The 20,677-nt window shown below is 45.2% G+C and overlaps 2 protein-coding genes across 10 annotated transcripts in view; both read right to left on the bottom strand.

Moving 5' to 3' along the window:
* Positions 1 to 20,677, bottom strand: part of DENND2B (DENN domain containing 2B) — a 127,932-nt gene that overhangs the window by 1,827 nt on the left and 105,428 nt on the right. Inside the window, exons 14-18 of the mRNA XM_040410751.1 lie at positions 11,381 to 11,558; positions 11,177 to 11,218; positions 10,675 to 10,786; positions 8,771 to 9,010; positions 8,598 to 8,684 (exon numbers count right to left, since the gene is read on the bottom strand). Of these exons, the coding sequence (XP_040266685.1) occupies positions 8,598 to 8,684; positions 8,771 to 9,010; positions 10,675 to 10,786; positions 11,177 to 11,218; positions 11,381 to 11,558 (659 nt within the window). The remainder of the gene's footprint in view (positions 1 to 8,597; positions 8,685 to 8,770; positions 9,011 to 10,674; positions 10,787 to 11,176; positions 11,219 to 11,380; positions 11,559 to 20,677) is intronic.
* Positions 11,902 to 13,578, bottom strand: LOC120981213. Of its 9 annotated transcripts, none has more exons than XM_040410753.1 (4): positions 12,840 to 13,578; positions 12,628 to 12,776; positions 12,257 to 12,405; positions 11,902 to 12,154 (listed from the first exon to the last, which is right to left on the bottom strand). In XM_040410753.1, exons 1-4 carry the CDS (start codon positions 13,490 to 13,492, stop codon positions 11,921 to 11,923), a joined length of 1,185 nt encoding a protein of 394 aa, XP_040266687.1. In that variant the 5' UTR covers positions 13,493 to 13,578; the 3' UTR covers positions 11,902 to 11,920. The 9 variants fall into 9 exon arrangements, with proteins under 9 accessions (XP_040266687.1, XP_040266692.1, XP_040266689.1 ...); XM_040410758.1 differs by having other exon boundaries at positions 12,734 to 12,776; XM_040410755.1 differs by having other exon boundaries at positions 11,902 to 12,299; positions 12,363 to 12,511; positions 12,734 to 13,578.

The following is a 20,677-nucleotide window of genomic DNA, read 5'->3' as shown; positions in this document are numbered from 1 at the left end:
GATGACTGTAGGACAGGAGAATACAGTCTATTGCCCCCTGTTATCAGCCATTTCAGGGGAGAGGATAACTGTAGGACAGGAGAATACAGTCTATTGCCCCCTGTTATCAGCCATTTCAGGGGAGAGGATGACTGTAGGACAGGAGAATACAGTCTATTGCTCCCTGTTATCAGCCATTTCAGGGGAGAGGATGACTGTAGGACAGGAGAATACAGTCTATTGCCCCCTGTTATCAGCCATTTCAGAGGAGAGGATGACTGTAGGACAGGAGAATACAGTCTATTGCCCCCTGTTATCAGCCATTTCAGGGGAGAGGATGACTGTAGGACAGGAGAATACAATCTATTGCCCCCTGTTATCAGCCATTTCAGGGGAGAGGATGACTGTAGGACAGGAGAATACAATCTATTGCCCCCTGTTATCAGCCATTTCAGAGGAGAGGATGACTGTAGGACAGGAGAATACAGTCTATTGCTCCCTGTTATCAGCCATTTCAGAGGAGAGGATGACTGTAGGACAGGAGTATACAGTCTATTGCCCCCTGTTATCAGCCATTTCAGGGGAGAGGATAACTGTAGGACAGGAGAATACAATCTATTGCCCCCTGTTATCAGACATTTCAGGGGAGAGGATGACTGTAGGACAGGAGAATACAGTCTATTGCCCCCTGTTATCAGCCATTTCAGGGGAGAGGATAACTGTAGGACAGGAGAATACAATCTATTGCCCCCTGTTATCAGGCATTTCAGGGGAGAGGATGACTGTAGGACAGGAGAATACAATCTATTGCCCCCTGTTATCAGCCATTTCAGGGGAGAGGATGACTGTAGGACAGGAGAATACAGTCTATTGCCCCCTGTTATCAGCCATTTCAGGGGAGAGGATGACTGTAGGACAGGAGAATACAGTCTATTGCCCCCTGTTATCAGCCATTTCTGGGGAAAGGATGACTGTAGGACAGGAGAATACAGTCTATTGCCCCCTGTTATCAGCCATTTCAGAGGAGAGGATGACTGTAGGACAGGAGAATACAGTCTATTGCCCCCTGTTATCAGCCATTTCAGGGGAGAGGATAACTGTAGGACAGGAGAATACAATCTATTGCCCCCTGTTATCAGGCATTTCAGGGGAGAGGATGACTGTAGGACAGGAGAATACAATCTATTGCCCCCTGTTATCAGCCATTTCAGGGGAGAGGATGACTGTAGGACAGGAGAATACAGTCTATTGCCCCCTGTTATCAGCCATTTCAGGGGAGAGGATGACTGTAGGACAGGAGAATACAGTCTATTGCTCCCTGTTATCAGCCATTTCAGGGGAGAGGATGACTGTAGGACAGGAGAATACAGTCTATTGCCCCCTGTTATCAGCCATTTCAGAGGAGAGGATGACTGTAGGACAGGAGAATACAGTCTATTGCCCCCTGTTATCAGCCATTTCAGGGGAGAGGATGACTGTAGGACAGGAGAATACAATCTATTGCCCCCTGTTATCAGCCATTTCAGGGGAGAGGATGACTGTAGGACAGGAGAATACAATCTATTGCCCCCTGTTATCAGCCATTTCAGAGGAGAGGATGACTGTAGGACAGGAGAATACAGTCTATTGCCCCCTGTTATCAGCCATTTCAGGGGAGAGGATGACTGTAGGACAGGAGAATACAGTCTATTGCCCCCTGTTATCAGCCATTTCAGGGGAGAGGATGACTGTAGGACAGGAGAATACAATCTATTGCCCCCTGTTATCAGCCATTTCAGGGGGAGAGGATGACTGTAGGACAGGAGAATACAGTCTATTGCCTCCTGTTATCAGCCATTTCAGGTGAGAGGATGACTGTAGGACAGGAGAATACAGTCTATTGCCCCCTGTTATCAGCCATTTCAGGGGAGAGGACGACTGTAGGACAGGAGAATACAGTCCATTGCTCCCTGTTATCGGCCATTTCAGGGGAGAGGATGACTGTAGGACAGGAGAATACAGTCTATTGCTCCCTGTTATCAGCCATTTCAGGCCGGGGAGAGGATGACTGTAGGACAGGAGAATACAATCTATTGCTCCCTGTTATCAGCCATTTCAGGGGAGAGGACGACTGTAGGACAGGAGAATACAGTCTATTGCCCCCTGTTATCAGCCATTTCAGGGGAGAGGACGACTGTAGGACAGGAGAATACAGTCTATTGCTCCCTGTTATCGGCCATTTCAGGGGAGAGGATGACTGTAGGACAGGAGAATACAGTCTATTGCCCCCTGTTATCAGCCATTTCAGGGGAGAGGATGACTGTAGGACAGAAGAATACAGTCTATTGCCCCCTGTTATCAGCCATTTCAGGGGAGACGACGACTGTAGGACAGGAGAATACAGTCTATTGCTCCCTGTTATCGGCCATTTCAGGGGAGAGGATGACTGTAGGACAGGAGAATACAGTCTATTGCCCCCTGTTATCAGCCATTTCAGGGGAGAGGATGACTGTAGGACAGGAGAATACAGTCTATTGCTCCCTGTTATCAGCCATTTCAGGGGAGAGGATGACTGTAGGACAGGAGAATACAGTCTATTGCTCTCTGTTATCAGCCATTTCAGGGGAGAGGATGACTGTAGGACAGGAGAATACAGTCTATTGCTCCCTGTTATCAGCCATTTCAGGGGAGAGGATGACTGTAGGAGAGGAGAATACAGTCTATTGCTCCCTGTTATCAGCCATTTCAGGCCGGGGAGAGGATGACTGTAGGACAGGAGAATACAGTCTATTGCCCCCTGTTATCAGCCATTTCAGGGGAGAGGATGACTGTAGGACAGGAGAATACAGTCTATTGCCCCCTGTTATCAGCCATTTCAGGCCGGGGAGAGGATGACTGTAGGACAGGAGAATACAATCTATTGCCCCCTGTTATCAGCCATTTCAGGGGAGAGGATGACTGTAGGACAGGAGAATACAGTCTATTGCTCCCTGTTATCAGCCATTTCAGGGGAGAGGATGACTGTAAGACAGGAGAATACAGTCTATTGCTCCCTGTTATCAGCCATTTCAGGGGAGAGGATGACTGTAGGACAGGAGAATATAGTATATTGCCCCCTGTTATCAGCCATTTCAGGGGAGAGGATGACTGTAGGACAGGAGAATACAGTCTATTGCTCCCTGTTATCAGCCATTTCAGGGGAGAGGATGACTGTAGGACAGGAGAATACAGTCTATTGCTCCCTGTTATCAGACATTTCAGGGGAGAGGATGACTGTAGGACAGGAGAATACAGTCTATTGCTCCCTGTTATCAGCCATTTCAGGCCGGGGAGAGGATGACTGTAGGGCAGGAGAATACAGTCTATTGCCCCCTGTTATCAGCTATTTCAGGGGAGAGGATGACTGTAGGACAGGAGAATACAATCTATTGCTCCCTGTTATCAGACATTTCAGAGGAGAGGATGACTGTAGGACAGGAGAATACAGTCTATTGCCCCCTGTTATCAGCCATTTCAGGGGAGAGGATGACTGTAGGACAGGAGAATACAGTCTATTGCCCCCTGTTATCAGCCATTTCAGGGGAGAGGATGACTGTAGGACAGGAGAATACAATCTATTGCCCCCTGTTATCAGCCATTTCAGGGGAGAGGATGACTGTAGGACAGGAGGATACAGTCTATTGCTCTCTGTTATCAGCCATTTCAGAGGAGAGGATGACTGTAGGACAGGAGAATACAGTCTATTGCTTTCTGTTATAAGCCATTTCAGGAGAGAGGATGACTGTAGGACAGGAGAATACAGTCTATTGCTCCTTGTTATCAGACATTTCAGGGGAGAGGATGACTGTAGGACAGGAGAATACAGTCTATTGCCCCCTGTTATCAGCCATTTCAGGGGAGAGGATGACTGTAGGACAGGAGAATACAGTCTATTGCTCCCTGTTATCAGCCATTTCAGGGGAGAGGATGACTGTAGGACAGGAGAATACAGTCTATTGCCCCTGTTATCAGCCATTTCAGGGGAGAGGATGACTGTAGGACAGGAGAATACAGTCTATTGCCCCCTGTTATCAGCCATTTCAGGGGAGAGGATGACTGTAGGACAGGAGAATACAGTCTATTGCTCCCTGTTATGAGTCATTTCAGAGGGGAGGATGACTGTAGGACAGGAGAATACAGTCTATTGCTCCCTGTTATCAGCCATTTCAGAGGAGAGGATGACTGTAGGACAGGAGAATACAGTCTATTGCCCCCTGTTATCAGCCATTTCAGGGAGAGGATGACTGTAGGACAGGAGAATACAGTCTATTGCCCCCTGTTATCAGCCATTTCAGGGGAGAGGATGACTGTAGGACAGGAGAATACAGTCTATTGCACCTGTTATCAGCCATTTCAGGGGAGAGGATGACTGTAGGACAGGAGAATACAGTCTATTGCCCCCTGTTATCAGCCATTTCAGGGAGAGGATGACTGTAGGACAGGAGAATACAGTCTATTGCTCCCTGTTATCAGCCATTTTAGGGAGAGGATGACTGTAGGACAGGAGAATACAGTCTATTGCCCCCTGTTATCAGCCATTTCAGGGGAGAGGATGACTGTAGGACAGGAGAATACAGTCTATTGCCCCCTGTTATCAGCCATTTCAGGGGAGAGGATGACTGTAGGACAGGAGAATACAGTCTATTGACCCTGTTATCACCCATTTCAGAGGAGAGGATGACTGTAGGACAGGAGAATACAGTCTATTGCCCCCTGTTATCAGCCATTTCAGGGGAGAGGACGACTGTAGGACAGGAGAATACAGTCTATTGCTCCCTGTTATCAGCCATTTCAGGGGAGAGGATGACTGTAGGACAGGAGAATACAGTCTACTGCCCCCTGGTATCAGCCATTTCAGGGGAGAGGATGACTGTAGGACAGGAGAATACAGTCTATTGCTCCCTGTTATCAGCCATTTCAGGGGAGAGGATGACTGTAGGACAGGAGAATACAGTCTATTGCTTCCTGTTATCAGCCATTTCAGGGGAGAGGATGACTGTAGGACAGGAGAATACAATCTATTGCCCCCTGTTATCAGCCATTTCAGGAGAGAGGATGACTGTAGGACAGGAGAATACAATCTATTGCCCCCTGTTATCAGCCATTTCAGGGGAGAGGATGACTGTAGGACAGGAGAATACAGTCTATTGCTCTCTGTTATCAGCCATCTCAGGGGAGAGGATGACTGTAGGACAGGAGAATACAGTCTATTGCTCCCTGTTATCAGCCATTTCAGGGGAGAGGATGACTGTAGGAGAGGAGAATACAGTCTATTGCTCCCTGTTATCAGCCATTTCAGGCCGGGGAGAGGATGACTGTAGGACAGGAGAATACAGTCTATTGCCCCCTGTTATCAGCCATTTCAGGGGAGAGGATGACTGTAGGACAGGAGAATACAGTCTATTGCCCCCTGTTATCAGCCATTTCAGGCCGGGGAGAGGATGACTGTAGGACAGGAGAATACAATCTATTGCCCCCTGTTATCAGCCATTTCAGGGGAGAGGATGACTGTAGGACAGGAGAATACAGTCTATTGCTCCCTGTTATCAGCCATTTCAGGGGAGAGGATGACTGTAAGACAGGAGAATACAGTCTATTGCTCCCTGTTATCAGCCATTTCAGGGGAGAGGATGACTGTAGGACAGGAGAATATAGTATATTGCCCCCTGTTATCAGCCATTTCAGGGGAGAGGATGACTGTAGGACAGGAGAATACAGTCTATTGCTCCCTGTTATCAGCCATTTCAGGGGAGAGGATGACTGTAGGACAGGAGAATACAGTCTATTGCTCCCTGTTATCAGACATTTCAGGGGAGAGGATGACTGTAGGACAGGAGAATACAGTCTATTGCCCCCTGTTATCAGCCATTTCAGGCCGGGGAGAGGATGACTGTAGGGCAGGAGAATACAGTCTATTGCCCCCTGTTATCAGCCATTTCAGGGGAGAGGATGACTGTAGGACAGGAGAATACAATCTATTGCTCCCTGTTATCAGACATTTCAGAGGAGAGGATGACTGTAGGACAGGAGAATACAGTCTATTGCCCCCTGTTATCAGCCATTTCAGGGGAGAGGATGACTGTAGGACAGGAGAATACAGTCTATTGCCCCCTGTTATCAGCCATTTCAGGGGAGAGGATGACTGTAGGACAGGAGAATACAATCTATTGCCCCCTGTTATCAGCCATTTCAGGGGAGAGGATGACTGTAGGACAGGAGGATACAGTCTATTGCTCTCTGTTATCAGCCATTTCAGAGGAGAGGATGACTGTAGGACAGGAGAATACAGTCTATTGCTTTCTGTTATCAGCCATTTCAGGAGAGAGGATGACTGTAGGACAGGAGAATACAGTCTATTGCTCCTTGTTATCAGACATTTCAGGGGAGAGGATGACTGTAGGACAGGAGAATACAGTCTATTGCCCCCTGTTATCAGCCATTTCAGGGGAGAGGATGACTGTAGGACAGGAGAATACAGTCTATTGCTCCCTGTTATCAGCCATTTCAGGGGAGAGGATGACTGTAGGACAGGAGAATACAGTCTATTGCCCCTGTTATCAGCCATTTCAGGGGAGAGGATGACTGTAGGACAGGAGAATACAGTCTATTGCCCCCTGTTATCAGCCATTTCAGGGGAGAGGATGACTGTAGGACAGGAGAATACAGTCTATTGCTCCCTGTTATGAGTCATTTCAGAGGGGAGGATGACTGTAGGACAGGAGAATACAGTCTATTGCTCCCTGTTATCAGCCATTTCAGAGGAGAGGATGACTGTAGGACAGGAGAATACAGTCTATTGCCCCCTGTTATCAGCCATTTCAGGGAGAGGATGACTGTAGGACAGGAGAATACAGTCTATTGCCCCCTGTTATCAGCCATTTCAGGGGAGAGGATGACTGTAGGACAGGAGAATACAGTCTATTGCACCTGTTATCAGCCATTTCAGGGGAGAGGATGACTGTAGGACAGGAGAATACAGTCTATTGCCCCCTGTTATCAGCCATTTCAGGGAGAGGATGACTGTAGGACAGGAGAATACAGTCTATTGCTCCCTGTTATCAGCCATTTTAGGGAGAGGATGACTGTAGGACAGGAGAATACAGTCTATTGCCCCCTGTTATCAGCCATTTCAGGGGAGAGGATGACTGTAGGACAGGAGAATACAGTCTATTGCCCCCTGTTATCAGCCATTTCAGGGGAGAGGATGACTGTAGGACAGGAGAATACAGTCTATTGACCCTGTTATCACCCATTTCAGAGGAGAGGATGACTGTAGGACAGGAGAATACAGTCTATTGCCCCCTGTTATCAGCCATTTCAGGGGAGAGGACGACTGTAGGACAGGAGAATACAGTCTATTGCTCCCTGTTATCAGCCATTTCAGGGGAGAGGATGACTGTAGGACAGGAGAATACAGTCTACTGCCCCCTGGTATCAGCCATTTCAGGGGAGAGGATGACTGTAGGACAGGAGAATACAGTCTATTGCTCCCTGTTATCAGCCATGTCAGGGGAGAGGATGACTGTAGGACAAGAGAATACAATCTATTGCCCCCTGTTATCAGCCATTTCAGGGGAGAGGATGACTGTAGGACAGGAGAATACAGTCTATTGTTCCCTGTTATCAGCCATTTCAGGGGAGAGGATGACTGTAGGACAGGAGAATACAGTCTATTGCTCCCTGTTATCAGCCATTTCAGGGGAGAGGATGACTGTAGGACAGGAGAATACAGTCTATTGCCCCCTGTTATCAGCCATTTCAGGAGAGAGGATGACTGTAGGACAGGAGAATACAATCTATTGCCCCCTGTTATCAGCCATTTCAGCGGAGAGGATGACTGTAGGACAGGAGAATACAGTTTATTGCCCCCTGTTATTAGACATTTCAGGGGGAGAGGATGACTGTAGGACAGGAGAATACAGTCTATTGCTTCCTGTTATCAGCCATTTCAGGGGAGAGGATGACTGTAGGACAGGAGAATACAATCTATTGCCCCCTGTTATCAGCCATTTCAGGAGAGAGGATGACTGTAGGACAGGAGAATACAATCTATTGCCCCCTGTTATCAGCCATTTCAGGGGAGAGGATGACTGTAGGACAGGAGAATACAGTTTATTGCCCCCTGTTATTAGACATTTCAGGGGGAGAGGATGACTGTAGGACAGGAGAATACAGTCTATTGCCCCCTGTTATCAGCCATTTCAGGGGAGAGGATGACTGTAGGACAGGAGAATACAGTCTATTGCCTCCTGTTATCAGCCATTTCAGGGGAGAGGATGACTGTAGGACAGGAGAATACAGTCTATTGCCCCCTGTTATCAGCCATTTCAGGGGAGAGGATGACTGTAGGACAGGAGAATACAGTCTGTTGTCCCCTGTTATCAGCCATTTCAGGAGAGAGGATGACTGTAGGACAGGAGAATACAATCTATTGCCCCCTGTTATCAGCCATTTCAGGGGAGAGGATGACTGTAGGACAGGAGAATACAATCTATTGCTTTCTGTTATCAGCCATTTCAGGCCGGGGAGAGGATGACTGTAGTGGCTCTGGGGTCTTTCCGATATCACGTGTACAGTGGGTGTCTGAGTGGAGAACTCACCGAGGCCTCTCCAGAACTTGTTGACGCCGCTTTGCTCGTGCTCTGGGAGCTCCTCCAGATACTGCTCCACTCGTTGCTCAAACAGCCCTGGAGAGAGAAGAAAGAATAGTGATATCTCCTATCTGAGTGTTCTTTGGTGACACAATGAGAGTGTCCCTATGTCCACCATTTACCTTTTGCTCGACATTTACGCAGCTCTCTGTCCTGGATGAACCCAGCGAACATCTGAGACTCCATGAAGACCTCCAGGAATCGGCGGATGCTCTTGGAGGCCACAGATTTGCGGAAAGCTTCTCTCTGGAAGACTCTCTCCCCCCGTTCGTTTTGAGCCAGGAACAGGGAATAATGGCCGATGGTCTCCACAAAGAAGCGGATGAAGACCTCGGACACTAGACCATTCAGCGTGTTACACTCTAAGAGATGGAAAAAGTGAGAAGCAGCAGTCACACCCTGCAACACTGAATAGTCCGGCACCTGATGGTCTGAAAGTCTGACAATCCCTATGTGACCCTAACCTTATTAGCATCAACTTCTACATGAAGAAGAGCTGGAAAACACATCAACGTCACTAAGGTGTAAAGCTGAGCAGTGTTTGCTGGTTTATCCAAATTTTATTGTATATTCTATACATGGCAAGTATGCCTCCATACAATCCCACATCCCGTGAGACAGTCCTAGATTTTGGGCGCTGTCCCCAGAAATCTGCCACATGTCCCAATACCAACTGTATCTGGATATCTAGGAATGCAATGGTGAAGTGGCAGTCTACTCCCTACTCCAATATCCACCCTGCGACCCCTGCCATCAGGGGCATCATTAATAAAAAGGAACACTATTATTGTATGGGGTCTGCAGGATTGAGGATTGTGCACCACCAGTTTTGAGATGCATCTTCTTTAGTGGTGCTATGTAAGATGAGCTTCTCATTTTGCTTATTCAGGTGCATTACAGTGTGTCAGAGCCCTTTCATATTGTCCGTTGTGCACAAGTTTCAGGAGTTTTCAGCCTCTAGATGCATAAAAAAAATGTTCTCATTCACTGACAGCAAGCAGAGATCTTAAAAATGGTGAAGAATTCAAACACAAAGGGGGACATTTATCAATGCCACTATTGTGGCATGAATAAGTCCCAAGTTATGGCACATGCCATATTTGGACTATAATTTGGTACTTTTTGAGCTTTTTTCCACTTTTCTGAAGTCATGAGAAAAGGGTGGGGCTTAACGGGAGGGGCAGAGCCAAATGTGGATCACCGGATTCACTATAACTTGAAGAAGCACTCCCACAATTTTCTTTCTCTCTAACCTGTTAGAAAGGTACATGATGTAAACAGTAGTGAAGGTAACTCTGAGTGATAACTTTCCTTCTGATCCTCACTCTGATTTCCATCTCTATTCATTCCTCTGAGACTGACATTGGGGCTCCCATAGGAACACATAGAGAAACGGACTTCCTGTCCACACATAAGATGATGTGTCAGTTGGAGATGACAGTGTTGATCACATGACACAGCTGAGGATCAAAAGGAAGGGGATAACTACAATAACCGTTAAGAAGATTACCATCACTACCGTTTACATCATGTACCTTTCTAACAGGTCAGAGAATACAAATCTTTGTAGGGTGCTTCGAGAGCCAGAGATGTGACTCCAGTGCAGGTGGATAGGAACGCCAGTCTTCATAAATGTCCCCCATTGTCTATTAGAAAGTAGCAGATTTTCCATTATATGAGGATTATAGGACCGTGTTCCTCAACTCCAGTCCTCAGGGCCCACCTGCCCGTTATGACCTGAAAATATCCCACAGAATGAATACCTGTGGTAAGTCCTGATGCATGGACACTAATCACCTGCTCAATACTAAGGAAATCATGAAAACATGAGTGGCAGGTTGGCCCTAAGGACTGGAATTTAGGAACACTGTTATAGGGGATGTCCGCTCCTTAGAACATCACAGAGGTGCGTCCTCAGCTCAGAACACAGTCCTACCAGTCCGGTTCTGCAAACGGACTCCGCTCGACTGTCTTACAAACCTACTGAATCACAATAACACCCGACTTAGAGCCTTGCTGCACTCACCTTCATCAGTGTCGCTGTCCGAGTCCTGACTAATCAGCTCGCCCTTCCTCTCCAGCGCCTGCTCCAGAGCCGCCTGCAGCTTCCGGGGTAACAAGGTGTCCTCATCATCCATCTGCAAACATAGGATCATGAGCAGACATCACCCGCCGCTGTGAATACCCAGTCCCCCACAACTACAGCAGCAGACTCCACAGACTGAGGTCAGGGGCCCACAGAAGACAGTTCACACTGAGCAGTTCTCATTTATCGGAGTGATTACTATAGAAATAGAGAACTCATGACAGCAGAGCATGCAGCGCCCGGCCATTTTGTTCATTGCGCTTAATCCTAGGAATTTTCCAATTTTCCGTAGACGCGCATGTCGGGACACTTTCAGCCGGACAACGGCCGCTACATGTCACTGTCCTGGTAATGAGGGATCGCCTCAGGACTGATCTATGAATCAAATCCCAGAGTGCAAAACATTAACCCTTTAGGGGCCAAAACTGGAGTGAACTCTCACCTGTCTGATAAATCGATCAGAGCCAAGATCCACCATGAGCGCCTATGAAGAGAGAGCAAAGGTCATTGAGCGGAGACCCCCAACAATCCCTGAAATAGGGTCCGCAGCCATATCCTGAAGCCATGCCCGCAGGACAGTTATTGGCTGCACACCCCATTTCCCTTGCATAGGGGCAATACACAGCGGCTGCAGTCTCGTTCTCACCTCTTCCACTGGTAGTTCCTTCAGCTTCGGCAGTGAGTTAGAAAGCAATCCCACCAGGAAGGGTGTCGGGCAACATACAATGTCGATCATAGAGGACGGCAGCACCGGGATGAAGGTATGTTGCCAGGAAAAAGGGTAAAGAAGAGCAACGACCGCATGAGAGCAGCTGGACAAAGTGCTGTGGAGAGAGACACAAATCATCACGTGGGGGCACAGATCATCCTGTGCAAGAAGCTGTCCATACATGAATACAGGCGACTGCTCCCTGTTATCAGCCATTTCAAACAGCGAAGAGAATGACTGCAGTGTCCTTCAATAGAATGAGTGATAGGACGTGTAGAAACCTCCCGCCATATAATCACTACCATGTATGACCTATACCTCCAGTGTTGGGATCTTCTATATGGAACTGATATCAGACGCTCCAACACTGTAATAGATTTAGGACTTTAAAACAGTTTAAGCAAAAAAAACATCCTAAACAGTCTAAAACTAATTCAAGATTTTTTTTTTTTTTTTTTAGCAAAACAGTCTAACTAACTAAACTAACCCTGCCCCTCCTCGCTGCTGACTGGTCTGCATAGCACATCGCTGCTCCTGCCTCTCCTCGCTGCTCTCTGCTGACTGGTCTGCATAGCACATCGCTGCTCCTGCCTCTCCTCGCTGCTCTCTGCTGACTGGTCTGCATAGCACATCGCTGCTCCTGCCTCTCCTCGCTGCTCTCTGCTGACTGGTCTGCATAGCACATCGCTGCTCCTGCCTCTCCTCGCTGCTCTCTGCTGACTGGTCTGCATAGCACATCGCTGCTCCTGCCTGTCCTCGCTGATGACTGGTCTGCATAGCACATCGCTGCTCCTGCCCCTCCTCGCTGCTGACTGGTCTGCATAGCACATCGCTGCTCCTGCCTGTCCTCGCTGCCCTCCGCTGACTGGTCTGCATAGCACATCGCTGCTCCTGCCTCTCCTCGCTGCCCTCCGCTGACTGGTCTGCATAGCACATCGCTGCTCCTGCCTGTCCTCGCTGCCCTCCGCTGACTGGTCTGCATAGCACATCGCTGCTCCTGCCTCCCCTCGCTGCTCTCTGCTGACAGGTCTGCATAGCACATCGCTGCTCCTGCCTGTCCTCGCTGTCCTCCGCTGACTGGTCTGCATAGCACATCGCTGGTCCTGCCTCTCCTCGCTGCTCCCTGCTGACTGGTCTGCATAGCACATCGCTGCTCCTGCCTCTACTCGCTGCTCTCCGCTGACTGGTCTGCATAGCACATCGCTGCCCCTGCCTCTCCTCGCTGCTCTCCGCTGACTGGACTGCATAGCACATCGCTGGTCCTGCCTCTCCTCGCTGCTCTCCGCTGACTGGTCTGCATAGCACATCGCTGCTCCTGCCTGTCCTCGCTGCCCTCCGCTGACAGGTCTGCATAGCACATCGCTGCTCCTGCCTCTACTCGCTGCTCTCCGCTGACTGGTCTGCATAGCACATCGCTGCTCCTGCCTCTCCTCGCTGCCCTCCGCTGACTGGACTGCATAGCACATCGCTGCCCCTGCCTCTCCTCGCTGCTCTCCGCTGACTGGTCTGCATAGCACATCGCTGCTCCTGCCTCTCCTCGCTGCCCTCCGCTGACTGGTCTGCATAGCACATCACTGCTCCTGCCTCTCCTCGCTGCCCTCCGCTGACTGGACTGCATAGCACATCGCTGCTCCTGCCTGTCCTCACTGCCCTCCGCTGACTGGACTGCATAGCACATCGCTGCTCCTGCCTCTCCTCGCTGCTCTCCGCTGACTGGTCTGCATAGCACATCACTGCTCCTGCCTCTCCTCGCTGCCCTCCGCTGACTGGACTGCATAGCACATCGCTGCTCCTGCCTGTCCTCACTGCCCTCCGCTGACTGGACTGCATAGCACATCGCTGCTCCTGCCTCTCCTTGCTGCTCTCCGCTGACTGGACTGCATAGCACATCGCTGCTCCTGCCTGTCCTTGCTGCCCTCCGCTGACTGGACTGCATAGCACATCGCTGCTCCTGCCTGTCCTAAGTGCCTTCCGCTGACTGGACTGCATACCACATCGCTGCTCCTGCCTCTCCTCGCTGCTCTCCGCTGACTGGACTGCATAGCACATCGCTGCTCCTGCCTGTCCTTGCTGCCCTCCGCTGACTGGACTGCATAGCACATCGCTGCTCCTGCCTGTCCTCACTGCCCTCCGCTGACTGGCCTGCATAGCACATTGATGCAGGGATGCTGTTCACCAATGTGCTATGCCAGGCTTCAGGGGCGTACACAGAAATCACTGGGCCCCATAGCAAGAATCTAAATTGGGCCCCCATGCCCCATCCATAGACCCTCCCACTACTCATTCCTGCCCAGTATATAGAGCAGTGTACGGATATGTGACTTATGAGGTATAAATTACAACTCGTACATCACATATCAGTACACTGCTGTATATACTATATATCTGTACACACTGCATCTATTATACCTCATACCTCACATATCAGTACACTGCTGTATATACTATATATCTGTACACACTGCATCTATTATACCTCGTACCTCACATATCAGTACACTGCTGTATATACTATATATCTGAACACACTGCATCTATTATACCTCTTACCTAACATATCAGTACACTGCTGTATATACTATATATCTATACACACTGCATCTATTATACCTCGTACCTCACATATAGTACACTGCTGTATATACTATATATCTGTACACACATCTATTATACCTCGTACCTCACATATCAGTACACTGCTGTATATACTATATATCTGTACACACTGCATCTATTATACCTCGTACCTCACATATCAGTACACTGCTGTATATACTATATATCTGTACACACTGCATCTATTATACCTCATACCTCACATATCAGTACACTGCTGTATATACTATATATCTGTACACACGGCATCTATTATACCTCGTACCTCACATATCAGTACACTGCTGTATACACTATATATCTGTACACACCACATCTATTATACCTCGTACCTCACATATCAGTACACTGCTGTATATACTATATATCTGTACACACTGCATCTATTATACCTCTTACCTCACATATCAGTACACTGCTGTATATACTATATATCTGTACACTCTGCATCTATTATACCTCATACCTCACATATCAGTACACTGCTGTATATACTATATATCTGTACACAATGCATCTATTATACCTCTTACCTCACATATCAGTACACTGCTGTATATCCTATATATCTGTACACACTGCATCTATTATAGCTCATACCTCACATATCAGTACACTGCTGTATATACTATATATCTGTACACACTGCATCTATTATACCTCGTACCTCACATATCAGTAAACTTCTGTATATACTATATATCTGTACACACCACATCTATTATACCTCGTACCTCACATATCAGTACACTGCTGTATACACTATATATCTGTACACACCACATCAATTATACCTCACATATCAGTACACTGGTGTATATACTATATATCTGTACACACGGCATCTATTATACCTCGTACCTCACATATCAGTACACTGCTGTATACACTATATATCTGTACACACCACATCTATTATACCTCGTACCTCACATATCAGTACACTGCTGTATATACTATATATCTGTACACACTGCATCTATTATACCTCATACCTCACATATCAGTACACTGCTGTATATACTATATATCTGTACACACGGCATCTATTATACCTCGTACCTCACATATCAGTACACTGCTGTATACACTATATATCTGTACACACCACATCTATTATACCTCGTACCTCACATATCAGTACACTGCTGTATATACTATATATCTGAACACACTGCATCTATTATACCTCATACCTCACATGTCAGTACACTGCTGTATACACTATATATCTGTACACTGCATCTATTATACCTCGTACCTCACATATCAGTACACTGCTGTATATACTATATATCTGTACACACCACATCAATTATACCTCGTACCTCACATATCAGTACACTGCTGTATATACTATATACCTGTACACTGCATCTATTATACCTCGTACCTCACATATCAGTACACTGCTGTATATACTATATATTTGTACACACTGCATCTATTATACCTCATACCTCACATATCAGTACACTGCTGTATATACTATATATCTATACACACTGCATCTATTATACCTCGTACCTCACATATAGTACACTGCTGTATATACTATATATCTGTACACACATCTATTATACCTCGTACCTCACATATCAGTACACTGCTGTATATCCTATATATCTGTACACACCACATCAATTATACCTTGTACCTCACATATCAGTACACTGCTGTATATACTATATACCTGTACACTGCATCTATTATACCTCGTACCTCACATATCAGTACACTGCTGTATATACTATATATCTGTACACACCACATCTATTATACCTCGTACCTCACATATCAGTACACTGCTGTATATACTATATATCTGTACACACCACATCTATTATACGTCATACCTTACATATCAGTACACTGCTGTATATACTATATATCTGTACACACCACATCAATGATACCTCACATATCAGTACACTGGTGTATATACTATATATCTGTACACAATGCATCTATTATACCTCACATATCAGTACACTGCTGTATATACTATATATCTGTTCTGTACATACTGCATTTTACCTCACATATATCAGTACACTGCTGTATATACTATATATCTGTACAAAATGCATCTATTATACCTCATACCTCACATATCAGTACACTGCTGTATATACTATATATCTGTACACACCATCTATTATACATCATACCTCACATATAGCACACTACTGTATATACTATATATCTGTACACACCACATCTATTATACGTCATACCTCACATATAGCACACTACTGTATATACTATATATCTGTACACACCACATCTATTATACGTCATACCTCACATATCAGTACACTGCTGTATATACTATATATCTGTACACACTGCATTATACCTCACATATAGTACACTGCTGTATATACTATATATCGTTACACACCACATCTATTATACCTCATACCTCACATATAGTACACTGCTGTATATACTATATATCTGTACACACCACATCTATTATACCTCGTACCTCACATATCAGTACACTGCTGTATATACTATATATCTGTACACACCACATCTATTATACCTTGTACCTCACATATCAGTACACTGCTGTATATACTATATATCTGTACACACCATCTATTATACATCGTACCTCACATATAGCACACTACTGTATATACTATATATCTGTACACACCACATCTATTATACGTCATACCTCACATATAGCACACTACTGTATATACTATATATCTGTACACACTGCATTATACCTCACATATAGTACACTGCTGTATATACTATATATCGTTACACACCACATCTATTATACCTCATACCTCACATATAGTACACTGCTGTATATACTATATATCTGTACACACCACATCTATTATACCTCGTACCTCACATATCAGTACACTGCTGTATATACTATATATCTGTACACACCACATCTATTATACCTCATACCTCACATATCAGTACACTGCTGTATATACTATATATCTGTACATACTGCATCTATTATACCTCGTACCTCACATATCAGTACACTGCTGTATATACTATATATCTGTATACACTGCATCTATTATACCTCATACCTCACATATCAGTACACTGCTGTATATACTATATATCTGTACACACCACATCAATTATACCTCACATATCAGTACACTGCTGTATATACTATATATCTGTACACACCACATCTATTATACCTTGTACCTCACATATCAGTACACTGCTGTATATACTATATATCTGTACACACCACATCTATTATACCTCGTACCTCACATATCAGTACACTGCTGTATACACTATATATCTGTACACACCACATCAATTATACCTCACATATCAGTACACTGCTGTATATACTATATATTTGTACACACGGCATCTATTATACCTCACATATCAGTACACTGGTGTATATACTATATATCTGTACACAATGCATCTATTATACCTCACATATCAGTACACTGCTGTATATACTATATATCTGTTCTGTACACACTGCATTTTACCTCACATATATCTGTACAAAATGCATCTATTATACCTCATACCTCACATATCAGTACACTGCTGTATATACTATATATTTGTACACACCATCTATTATACATCGTACCTCACATATAGCACACTACTGTATATACTATATATCTGTACACACCACATCTATTATACGTCATACCTCACATATAGCACACTACTGTATATACTATATATCTGTACACACCACATCTATTATACGTCATACCTCACATATCAGTACACTGCTGTATATACTATATATCTGTACACACTGCATTATACCTCACATATAGTACACTGCTGTATATACTATATATCGTTACACACCACATCTATTATACCTCATACCTCACATATAGTACACTGCTATATATACTATATATCTGTACACACCACATCTATTATACCTCGTACCTCACATATCAGTACACTGCTGTATATACTATATATCTGTACACACCACATCTATTATACCTCATACCTCACATATCAGTACACTGCTGTATATACTATATATCTGTACACACTGCATCTATTATACCTCGTGCCTCACATATCAGTACACTGCTGTATATACTATATATCTGTACACACCACATCTATTATACCTCATACCTCACATATCAGTACACTGCTGTATATACTATATATCTGTACACACTGCATTATACCTCACATATAGTACACTGCTGTATATACTATATATCGTTACACACCACATCTATTATACCTCATACCTCACATATAGTACACTGCTATATATACTATATATCTGTACACACCACATCTATTATACCTCGTACCTCACATATCAGTACACTGCTGTATATACTATATATCTGTACACACCACATCTATTATACCTCATACCTCACATATCAGTACACTGCTGTATATACTATATATCTGTACACACCACATCTATTATACCTCATACCTCACATATAGTACACTGCTGTATACACTATATATCTGTACACACCACATTTATTATACCTCGTACCTCACATCAGTACACATCGTGCTCTGTCCAGTTTCTTTACTAGATGTACAGGGCCATTGACGATGATTATGCTTAAGCGAATCGCATTCGTTTGAAATCTTTGTTTACAATATGTCCTCTGTAGCGCGCTAAAGTGTAAAATCTTGCTGCAAATAACGTCTTGAGTCTTACATTACACTTCGGTTATTCGCATATAAATTATATAAATTACTGTTTCAAATTCTCATTAATGAAGCATAGTTTGGCTTCGCATTTTGAAACTGTAATTTATGCGCATAACAGAAGTATAACGTCATAGGCGAAAAACAAAGCAAGTCTCGCCTTATTTTCAGCAAGATTTGTAGGGCCTCAGCAGAGCCCATACATTTTAGAACTAAGGAGAAGATATTGAAAACAAAGTTTTCAAACGAATCGGGTTCAGAGCAATCTAAACTCTATTGGCTCAACACTAATGATGATGATGTCATGCTCCTATCGAACCTGGGAATTAAACCATTCTTTATGCAGTTCTTTTACTAGATGTACAGGACCTGTGATGACATCATCACAGGTCCTTTAGCTTTCTCCACTGATGATAGGGATACTATACTGGAGCTGGACAGTAATGAGTGTAATTAGTGGCAGGACCTTTGGTTCACTGTGGGCCCCTTTTCTCCATGGGACCCATAGCAGCTGCATGGTCAATTGGAGGTATGCCACTGGCAGGCTTAGCTCAACGCAGTGAGAACACGCTGCCAGTACATATGCTCGCATATTGTAGCATACAGAATCCATACATCGCATTCATGGCTATGGTGTACAGATTCTGTATGTGCTGCAGTAAGAGGAGCTACAGAAAGGCCCCAACTTTGGTGGGCAGTTTGCTTAAAATAAAATAAAAAATAAAAATTTTATAGAATATTTTACGTGCTTTTTCCAAATCATCCTCTAGGCGGCAGAAGAGCTCAAGGGGAAACAGACGACTGTTCAGCTCGTAGACAGATCAGTGCCGGATTTAAGGTCCTTTTACATGGTCCGATAATAAGGCGGATAATTGATATTTGGCACCTTTTACACAAAGTTTCTTTGCTGCAGATTGTGTAAATGCAGCCCTAATCTCTGCTAATGATCAGGCAATTATCAGGACCTTTTGGTTCATCCCTGAGAATTGCCTGACATAATGGTCCACTGAAGGGCAGGTTTACTAACAGTAAGACCATGTAAACTAAGGGTCCTTTTACACAGACCAATATGACAGTTTATCTGGAACGAAGCAGTTTCTCTTGATCGCTGTCAGATCACCAGCGGAGGCCACGCTTCGTTTACCTCAGTTGTATGAGGACACGCGGACGATACGATACAGGAATCGCTTATCCCCACTAAAAATCATTGATCCAGCGCAGCAGCTCATTGCTTATACACCACAATCTCCTTCGCAGGAACGATGACGACACGATCACCCAATGAATGAGAGTTTGGTCATTTATGGGGTTACTGCTGGCACCCTTCACACAGGAACGAGAATTTATACAAATGCTCTTCCCCGGTAATCTGACAGATCATCGGCTCGTCTAAAAGGACCTTTAGACAGTCTTAATCTGCACCACATTTGTCACTGGCTGATCCATCAGCTTCTACGTTTACACCATATTGCTGCATTTTTTTGGCACACAGCAGCGCAATTAGGCCACATCCCCCCCAAGTCACACTCCCTTGTCAGATGAGGAGTAAAAATTTTTTTTTTTAAAAAGCACCTAAAACCAAACTGTTAATGCAGTGCAAAGCATTGACACCAGTTTTTGGGGTAAGTAGTATGCAAGTTGTGCCCATGACAGCGGGAGCTGCGCAGGGACATTACTCAGTGTCAGGAGGGACTGTTGTCCAGTTCCCAGGCTTTCATATCTGGATGTGAAAACTGACCCCCACTGAGGGACTGGCAGGATGAGGGAGGAATGAATGTACAGTCGCAGAATATCTAGGTCACATCCCAGCTTCTTAGTCACAGGCAGCAATTATGTGTAACTGGACGCCCCAGGACAACTGGTGTGAGGGCCAGGTACTGGGAGCAGACATGTTCATCAGCCAGTAACCTCTGTATGGTCAGGAGCGCA

This window comes from Bufo bufo, chromosome 10, assembly GCF_905171765.1.
Source record: "Bufo bufo chromosome 10, aBufBuf1.1, whole genome shotgun sequence".
Lineage (NCBI taxonomy): Eukaryota > Metazoa > Chordata > Amphibia > Anura > Bufonidae > Bufo > Bufo bufo.
The sequence above is the reverse complement of the archived record's forward strand: the minus strand, read 5'-3'. Positions and strand labels throughout refer to the sequence as shown.

Bases quoted from the DNA above. Each gene is read 5' to 3' on its own strand.
- LOC120981213 (XM_040410752.1), bottom strand. From the start codon at position 13,492: ATGTGCTATGCAGTCCAGTCAGCGGAGAGCAGCGAGGAGAGGCAGGAG. The intron at 12,777-12,839 runs GTCAGCGGAGAG...CTGTCAGCGGAG, and splicing joins GCGATGTGCTATGCAGACCA to GGCAGCGAGGACAGGCAGGA. The intron at 12,406-12,627 runs GTCAGCGGAGAG...CAGTCAGCGGAG, and splicing joins GCGATGTGCTATGCAGACCA to GGCAGCGAGGACAGGCAGGA.